Here is a 9,927-nt window from a genome sequence, read left to right on the forward strand (position 1 = left end):
CTTAGTGAGGACCTCAACACCATAAAAAAAAAATCCAGTCAGAAATGAAGGATACACTATCTGAAATGAAGAATAATTTACAGGAAAACAGTAGTAGAGTGGATGAGGCTGAGAGTCAAATAGGTAATTTGGAATATAAAGAAGCAAAAAACACCCAATCAGAACAGAAAGAAGAAAAAAGAATCCAAAAAAATGAGGCTAGTGTAAAGCGCCTCTGGAACAACCTCAAGCATTCCAACATTCACATCATGGGGAATGCTGGAAGAAGAAGAGAGAGAAAGAAATTGAAAATCTATTTCAGCCCTGGCTGGTGTAGCTGTGTATTAAGCGTGGGCCTGCGAACCAAAGAAAGGGTTGCCAGTTCAATTCCCAGTCAGGGCACCTGCCCAGGTTGTGGGTCAGGTCTCCAGTAGGGGGTGTGAGAGAGGCAACCACACATTGATTTTTCTCTCCCTTCTCCTTCTCTTCTCTCTAAAACTAAATAAATAAAAATTTTTTAAAAATCTATTTGAAAAAATAATGACAGAAAACTTGCATAACTTGGTGAAGGGAGTACACATACAAGTACAGGAAGCACAGAGAATCTCAAACAAGATGAACCCAAAGAGGCCCACAACAAGACACGTCATAATTAAAATGCCAAAGATTAAAGACAAAGAGAGAATCTTAAAAGCAACAAGAGAAAAGCAGTTACCTACAAGGGAGCTCCCATGAAACTGTCAGCTGATTTCTCAAAAGAAACTTTGCAGGCTAGAAGGGACCGGCGACACATATTCAAAGTGATGAAAAGCAAAACCTACAACCTAGATTACTCTATCCAGCAAACTATCATTTAGAATCAAAGGACAGATGAAGTGCTTCCCGGACAAGGAGAAGCTAAAGGACTTCATCACCACCAAATCGTTTATTATATGTAATGTTAAAGGGTCTTTCTTAAGAAGAAGAAAAAGATAAAAAACATAAACATTAAAATGGCAATAAATACATATTTATCAACAATTGAATCTAAAAGAACATAATAAATAAACTAGCAGAACAGAAACAGAATCATAGATACAGAGAAGGTTTTGACGTTTTCCAGATGGGAGAGGAAATGGGGTGATGGGTGAAAAATGCAAAGGGATTAAGAAGTACACATTGGTTGTTACAGAATAGTCACAGGGATGGAAAGTACATCACAGGCCAATATATACGCATGACCCAGGGACATGGACAATGGCGTGGGGACTGCCTGAGGGAGCAGGGGGGCTGGGTGAGGAAGGCAAAGGGGGAAATATCGAGACAACTGTTATAGCATAAACAATAAAATACAATAAAAAATGACTAGTTGGAGAAGGCTTCACCTAACCTCTCTCTCTCTCAACCAAATTTCTTTTAACCAAACGCATAGTAAAGTACACTCTCCTGAAAGGCTGGCACTGCAAAGAATAATTTTAGGCGTATTCCCTAATCATCTAATATTTTCTTAGGTGGAAAAAAAAGAAAAAGTACAGCTGGGCCCTGACACACCCAGAAAACTTTGCTTCTACAGCATTTTCAAAGCAGGAATTTGGTGAGTTTGAACCCTCCCCACTTTTTTCAACACCCATCACCACTGTAAAACAGGAAGGAAAGGAGAAAACTTACTGGTGACTTTCACTTTAATCATTTCACTATTTTTCCTCCAATATGAACTCCTATCACATTAACACTAATATGTTTCCATCTTGGCCCGTCCAGGAAAACCATTCTCTGTAAGGAGAAGTCACACTGGCATCATTTTATCAAGCAGTTCGTTGTTATTTCGAAGTCCAGAAAACTGCTTCGTTAAGGACAGGAGCAATCAATTTTGAGTAGTAAAAAGGTCTTGTAGCCAACAATAAATGAAAACATTTGGGCGACAGTCTGAAAGCAATCTGCACACTGGCACAGTTTCTCAGTTTTAGGTTTTAAAAACAGTTCTGTAGGCTTTCGGCAGCTGGGAGGCTGGGGAGATCCCGGCTGGGCGAGCACATCCGGTCTCGTCCTCGCAGCCCTTGGACCCCCAATAAAATTGTTTGACCCCCCAAAATAAATAAGTAACTAACGGTATGTAGAACACTGTAACTGTCGTATACAGTGTCTACCACACTATTCACACTCAGTAAACATTTGTAAGTAACATCTTAACACTCCCAACCTGAGGAAGAGGATTTGTTCTAAAAGCAAAGAGCCAAAGCCCGTGTGCTAGTGTCTGGGGGGGAAGGTGGCCCGGGATCAGCGGAGTTCGCCAGCCCCTGCTGCGACCGGGACGCGCCGCTCACCGGCCCGGCTGACCTGCCGCAGGCCCGCAGCCCCTGCCCGCGGCCACTGGGCTCCTCCTTCCTGCGAGCTCCCTGAGAAACTCCACGGCTGGCTCTGCTTCCAAAGCAGTCGCTAAGAGTTTAACTTCATGTTTAAAAGTCCACTTTGGTCATTTTAATTTCATCATTGTTATCTTAGTTCACTGAATTTATCTCATTCTTTAGCACTTCAGTCTTTCTCTAACATGTCAGGAAGCATTAAACTTCAAAATCAAAGCCCTGAAAGGTAAGACCCCCTGAGAGGCAACAACACTTCAAACGAAGCGGCGAGAAGAGGCGTGTGCATTAGACAGCCCTGCTGAGCGCACTTGACACGCGTACGTAGGGCGCTTTTGCCCAAGCTGTGTCCGCTGTGCTGCCCCTCTGGTAATGCAGACTCGGGGAACCCAGGGCACTGTGCCAAGGGCAGGCTGAGGGACTTGCCTGAAGTCGCACAGCTCAGTGGTGGTAGTGCTCAGGCCGGAAGCCAAGTTTTTCACCTCCTCTCCAGAACGTGCTGGCCACACCAGCAGCCTCTGGGGATTGCCCCCGGGGGTGCCTGCCCCCATGCACCTCAACTTTTCTGCCCACCTCAGAATTTTAACTCATTTACCGAGTGCCAATGTGGAAGAATAGATCGATGGAAGAAGACCAATTAATGGGACTAAAGCAGGGTTTAACAAGGAGCAAACTTTTCCTCAAGGCCGTAACCTCTATTTGAATCCCATTAAATTTTCTCCAAGATAAAGTTGAAAATATAGCCCATAAGCATAAAAGTTCTGTTTCCAACACTCCTGTCTCTGCCCTATCTAATCTTCTGGCTGAGCTAGTGCTGAGCAAAAAAATAAAACAACGCACACAAGTGGAGGTGATCTGGAAATGCCGAAGGGCTCTACATCTATCTGCTGGGACCTCAGGAAGGGGAAAAGAGTAACAGGTCGAAGAAGCTTGGAAGGAAGGTCCGAGGAGTCCAGAGAAGCTCAGGAGATACACCCCCCAAAGGCAGGTAAGGAGGGAAACGCACGGGGCAGCCCAGGCTCTGGGGTCTGGGCGCCTCTGTGGCCGTGTTGGCAGGTGTTCTCCCACACTCCCTCGTACCCCTCAATTCATTCGAGTTTCCCTCAGCACCCAGGAGACAGGCTCAAAACAGCCAATTAATTGATTACAAGCTGTTTGTTTAAAAGCTAAAGCGGGGGGAATCCCCCAAAGCTATACACACAAGAGGTACGTTTTGAATTGAACAGAATTCTGCTCCTGGTGATGCAGAAAATGTAGAATTATATCCAGAAAATGTAAGCTGTTAGTTTTCCCCCAGTCTTAAGTACTCTTAGTTTAAAAAAAAAAAAAAAAAAAAAAGCAGCTTTTCCTGGCTGAGATTACTCCCTAATAGACAACGTTTCTTCCAGTTGAATGGCCATCTGCTCCCACTGGAATCAGAGGATTACAGGAGTTCTGGAACCTAAGCACTTCAAATCTCACACCTGCTGCAAATTCACAGTCTTCCTCTGCTGTCACAGCACCGCAGGTTCCTTCAGTTGGCCCCTTCCAGAAGCCTCCCCCAGCCTGATGCGATCTTTTTTAAGAACTAATAGGAAAAAGTTCTCTAAGATGCAACACACCCAAGAAGAGGGTGAGGGCAGGGGTGGGGTTGGGTAGATGCTGATAAGCCCCAGTCAGTTTGTGGTGTCGGAGAGCAGGCAGCTAGATCTGCAGAGCCTCAGCCCAGAGTTCGGAGGGAAGCCACTGCAGGGGAATAGTCCTGCCTTACATCTGGAATCCCCAGATCCAACCATAAGGCAGCAGCAAGGCAGCTGCTCTGCACATAGGACGCCCCCAAATGTCTCCAATACTAACATCGGTCAGCTGGGACCACTGCGGGCTGAGTGGGTGGTTATGTAACTCTGGAATTACTGCCATGAGGCATGAATGGTGCACGAAAGGAAACAATGCCTAGTCCAAGAAGGAGAAGAAAGATAGTGCTGTTTCTACCACTGGTACATACAAACACCACCAAACCACATAGAGGCCCTAAGAAGGCTGTTAGCCCACCTTTCCCATCTCTCCAGAGGTGCTAGCGTCACAGCGCTGGGGCAGGTGTCACACACACACACATACCCCAGGGGTGGGTGCTCATCCTGGGGTGTGGGTTTAGACAGCAAGGAGCTGTGGGGGTGTGCAGTGGGAAGAGCCTAAGGCTTGGAAATACCAGTGACAGACCTAGATTTGAATCTAGGCTCTGCTACTTCCTAACTACTTGCCCTCCTGAAAATGGGGATAACGCCCCCAGGGGGTGCCGTAAAGATGGGAGGCAATGAAGATAAAGGGGCTCATCACGTTCTAAGGATGCAGTCCAGAGAGAGATTCTCACCAAGTCAGGCCTGGGGTACCACAGTAAGCCTTCCAAACAGTTCTCAATCACTCTTATGTGGGAATTGCCTTGCATGAAAGAGGGTGGCAATGTTCTTTGTAGTTGAGTACTGTTCAGTCTACTGAAGGCACACATCAAAACAAACAAGCACATTCTCCACTGCCACAGGGACAGAGGATAGTCCCCAGAGGCCAGCAGCCCTGGGTTTGGAGGCAGCGCAGCCACTTACCGTCATGTTACCACAGGCAAGTCAGGGAATAGCTCCTGTCTGTGTCCTCACAGATAAAATGGAGGTGATAGTATTCATCTTGAATGGTTATTGCAAGAATTAAACTATCAAATAGAATAAAATGTCCTAACACCATGCTTGACACTCAGAAGTCTCTTTACAGTTTCAGAAAAGTAATTGCTCTACATGCCCACATACTATGTAAAACCCCTCTCCGCTCCTAGTTTCACATATCAAAATGCAATTTGCAACCTGGAATCGAAGGCTCTTCATACACGCAAGTGGACCATTGTCTAATCTTTCTGGAAATGCCCACAGAGGCTTAGCACCCAAAGATGCGACCAGGCACAGACGTTCTCCTACTTGTGTGAACTTCCCCATCAGTCCCTTAGCCAGTTCCCACCGCAGTCTCAGAGCGTGTTCAGTCTCTCCCTTTGGCTTCTTCACTTCTCTCCTAAAACATTCAGAGTTCTCTCTCTTTAAGGAGTTCTTCATCTGCTTGGCTACTATCAACTCCCTTTTCCACCAAAGCCTTTGAAACACATTTGATTCTTGGGTAACTGGGTGTCCTGAGGTCCTCCTTTAATCTTGCAGGAGCTACAATGCCTGTACCCCTGAAACTGACCTGAAACTGCCTCTTTCTGCATAAGCAAATCTTCCTGCTAGCTAACACCTCTGGCCCTTCTGGACCCCTCAACCTACTGGGCCTCTCCTCCTGGGGTCTCTAAGATGCAGTCTCCACCTCTAAAATCTTGGTTTTGCTCTCTCTCCTGGCCTGGCTTCTCTTCCTCATTTCCCTCCACTGCCCCTAACAACCCTGCTCTGCTCCAGCTGTATCAAGGCCTCCCAGGCTCATACCTGCCACCCCCAGACACTCAACTGTCACCAGTTGCTAAGCTGCATTTCTAGCACTAGCATCTCGGCCAGCCTCCAATCCTCTACAGGCAAACCTAAGAGATACTGGGTTTGGTTCCAGACCACCGAAATGAAATGAGCATTGCAATACAATGAGACATAATTTTTTTGCTGGTTGATGGTCTTGTCCTCGGTTTATAAAAAAATGCAACACCTGTGAAGTGCAGTAAAATAAGGCAGGCCTGTGCTTCTAAAACCACGGGGAAAGCAGCCCTCAAGAATCTTCACTTCCACAGGTCTCAGGGCCTAAGGCTCAAATAAAGAAGACCTCACCTAACAGTACCTATGAGTTGAGAGAGGTTACTCAGGCTTCCGGGCTCATCAGAAAACCTGGGAAATTCCATGTCAAACAGGGATTCCTTCTCTTTTAGGTACATAAAAGGTAATGTTTCTCCCTTTGTTTTCATTCATCTGCTAATTCTCCAAAAGTAGAAGACATTTAGTAATTGAAAAATAAACCATTCCTTCCTTGTTGCTAAAGAAACAGTAAGAAAAAGGTCAAGACTGAATTAACTGCCTAAGTTAATTTCAAAATTTTCAGCTTGATCAGCTAAAACAGTCTGGTTTTATGTTTTAAATTTCACTTCCAATGCGGTATTTTTTAAAAACACACTTGAATTGCTTACACAGTTATTGAAGAAAAATGCCCAGATCACCTATTTTGGTTTTGTTTAATAAAGCGATAGGAGCATCTGTCATTTTTACAGCAATTTTTGTTGCCTTTCCCATTGGTTGGCAAAAATACGCTCCAAATGCCTTTCATTAACCCGGTGACCTGGCGGTGATTCACTCCTCACTGAAGACAGAGAATTTGTTACACTGAGTTTTGGTCAAATACAACAATTAAATCATCATTGGATTTTTCCAAGCACTAAGATAATTTCAGAAAATTAACAGATAAAATCATTTAAATGAAAAGTATTATCTCCCCAAATAAAAAATTCATTTATTTCTAAGTTGTCACAAGTAAATATTAAGGTTAGCATAAACCACAAAATTCTATTCTTGTGTAAAACAAATGAAATATTCCTGATAAACCTAATTTTATAGAAATTAATTCAAATTGTAATGAATACTTACATGTCTCTACAGAAAGGATAAAGCCAGCCCCATTTGCTATCATGGTGCCAGATGCCAAGCAGGCCTAAGACCTTGTTAAACATTTCTGCCATTTTCCTCCTCCGAGCCGAAGTCCCCAGGACTGGAAATTACGGGAAGCAAGAACAGAATCTGCAGCTCCCTACAGCCACAGGCGGAAGATAACGCTGAAACAAACTGCAGCCTCTGTCACAACCCCCCAAAAGCCCAGGGGCCACAAACAGCAGCAACCTCCCCTTTTTTAATCCACTTATAATCCAATAAAAGCTCAAAGCCACCACTCCTCCACGCTGGTGTATCTCTCCATACCACATCCCTCTCCTTTCTTGGGGAGTGAATAAAAACTTTGTTCTCTACACTTTCTTCTCTTTGTGAATTCTTTCACAGCCCGCGTCACTGACCACCCTAATATCTACAAGTCACTGACTGCTCAACAGAGACTGTGAGGTCTGCCTGGTACCCACGGCAGATGGGGACAGCATGACAGGACTGAGTCCCTCTGACAATCTACCCAACTCAATGTGACAGCCAGCAGTTCCACGGCAGCCCGTTTTTCTGTGTATCAGAATGTGGAAATCTCTTCTAAATTGTTGTTAACCTGAGAGGAATTACCCCTTTCCTGTTTGCAGTTCTACAGCAGCCCATGGGGGGTGATTTAGGGACCTCTGGTACCTCACATGCCTGAAGGTTCATCTGTCTTCTGGAATGAGGTTTTCTGGAGTACAAGTTTCAATCCGTCCCTTTGCTTTGCCAAAGACAGATCCGCCTACTAGCTATTATTCTTTGCTGTAATGACAACTGTGCTCTAAGACAAACAACTTATTCTTAGGGGAAAACAATTAATTTCAACCATCACATGTGTTTCCCAACAGCCATGTATTCACACGGCTCATCCTCTGACATCTGACTTACACAAAAGCACAAAGACTTGCCGGGTGACCATTGAATGAGTGTGATGTATTTAACAGAATCTGGAACTCTATTGCTTCCTTTTTTTTTAAGATGGCGAAAACTTTCTAAGCAAAAAGATGATTAATCGTTCCCCTTATCTTTAAGACCCTTTCTCTCACGACAACCTCTTAGCCAATCCCCGAAACTAATGTGAAAAAGGCAACGACGACACACTTTTAAGCAAGTTATCCCTGGGACTTTGGAGATCTACAACACTGGAAGAGGTCAGTTTCATGGGGAAACCTGAAAAAAACTCGTCTGCTTTAGGACACTCAGCTAAGCCTACATTTAAACATTTTTAGCAGTATACATCTTGGAATTTCTGTATGCCCCAGAACACACAATATGGATCTAATTAGGTCCAGCTGCCTTATGTTAGTCATAAAATTGGGGGGAGAGAGAGAGAGTGAGAGAAAGAGAGAGAGAAAGTGAGGGTGGGGGTGGGGGCTTTGCTCATCCCCTCTGTGCCCTGGTGATCACTAACAAATCGTGCGCATCCTCAGCGCTCACGCAGGGCTGCAATGCTTCTTAAATACCCCGGCGCGCCCGGGTCCCGGCTCTGCGCTCAAACTTTTTAGCTGCGGAGTTTTCACCCACTCTGGATGAGATACAGACCCGCGGGAGCCCAGCGCTCGGACCCCACCCCCTCCGCCCCCGCCCCGTCCCAGGCCGGCCCACCCTGCCCGCTCCTCCTCTCCCGGACTTACACTAGCGCGGACGGGCAGGGCATCTGGTTCCAGGCACAGTTGTACTGAGCCTGAATAAAACTCTCACTTCCCTCCTGCACAGAGCAGCTCACATTCTTGTTCACGATGTAGGCGCACCAGTTCCTGGGGTGAAGAAGAGAGAGGGAGAGGGGCACTGTGTAAATCCCCGAGAACGGTGAGGCTAGGGGTGAGGAGACCCAGTCAAGCTGATACAGCAGCAGTCGGAGCCAGGAGCAAGGCGGTTGTGGTCCCTGCTGAGGCGGGCGCTCAACAAAGCCGACCCCCGGAAGGTGCGCCAGTGCGCCTTCGGACAGCGGGCACCGTTTCTCTACACGAGACAGGGAAAAGCACCCCGGAGACTCCAGTAGTTTCCTGGGAGGAGTTTTCCGAGCGTTCTGCGCAGCGGGGCTCTGAAGTGCACCACCGCCCTGGAGCAGCAATGCTTGAGACGCTGGCGGGGTCACACGGGACCCGTGCGGACCCCGGAGTGCACTGCCACCCGGGAGGAGGTGCCCTCCAGGAGCAGCCCCCGGGGAACCCCCAGCTGCCGCTCGTCACCTCTGGCGGGGCAGTTTCTGGCCTCGGCCGCGGGTCGGGAGGGAGGAGGCGGGGGCCCAGAACTCTGGGAAGGAGCCTCGCCGTCCTGGGTTCGAGGAGAGGGGCCCCACACTTACTTGTTCCTGGCACTGGGCCGCGCGGGATGCCTGGGCTGCGGGCCGGCTTGGCACAGCCCCGCGCCACCCAGGGCCAGCAGGGCCAGCGCCCAGCGCCAGGACGCGCGGGGCCGTGTCCGAGGCCACATTCTGTGCGCGGCGGGAGCCCCGCCTGCGGGATCCAGAGCACGGCTGGCAGGGGCGCGGCGGGAGAAGACAGGAGGCTCCGACTCTTCGCGGCGCCGGCACCGCGCTCCGCAGCTGCCCTCTCCGGCTTCTCGCTCCCACTTCTCCTTTTCCATCCCAGTGGAAAGCGCCCGCGTTTCTGCTCGGTCCCTCAATGACGCATAGGTCCCCCCGGGTGCCGCCCTCTTTATTTCACTTCCCTCTCGGAAACGCGATTCTCCCTCCACCAGGACTCCCTGTCTCCAGGCCCCTTGCCTCTCAGCAGGGGTTTGGGGTGAAAGGGCCAAAGGGTTTGGGAGAAGGGTCTATATTACAGAATTTCCAATTACTCATTCCTTTGGTCTCGTCCCAGAAGCCAGGGAACTCCGCCTACCACCTTCCAACTGATGCGCCCCCGGCCCCTCGGGAAGTGGCAGCAGCCGGTGAGTCGCAGTCCTCACGTCGTGCACGGGTGCCGGCTTCCCAGGGTGAAAGAGGGACATCTTTATCTGTCCTTTATCAGAGGCGGCTCAGATTTCCT

At 47.9% G+C, this 9,927-nt stretch overlaps 1 protein-coding gene across 1 annotated transcript in view; it reads right to left on the reverse strand.

Moving 5' to 3' along the window:
• The window catches only part of EMILIN2 (elastin microfibril interfacer 2), a 53,248-nt gene extending 43,569 nt beyond the window's left edge, over positions 1 to 9,679 (reverse strand). Inside the window, exons 1-2 of the mRNA XM_045187946.3 lie at positions 9,243 to 9,679; positions 8,569 to 8,691 (exon numbers count right to left, since the gene is read on the reverse strand). Coding sequence (XP_045043881.2) covers positions 8,569 to 8,691; positions 9,243 to 9,523 — 404 coding nt within the window. The 5' untranslated portion in view covers positions 9,524 to 9,679. The remainder of the gene's footprint in view (positions 1 to 8,568; positions 8,692 to 9,242) is intronic.
• Between the last annotated feature and the right edge of the window lie 248 nt (positions 9,680 to 9,927).

This window comes from Desmodus rotundus, chromosome 10 (assembly GCF_022682495.2).
Source record: "Desmodus rotundus isolate HL8 chromosome 10, HLdesRot8A.1, whole genome shotgun sequence".
In the NCBI taxonomy this organism is placed as follows: domain Eukaryota; kingdom Metazoa; phylum Chordata; class Mammalia; order Chiroptera; family Phyllostomidae; genus Desmodus; species Desmodus rotundus.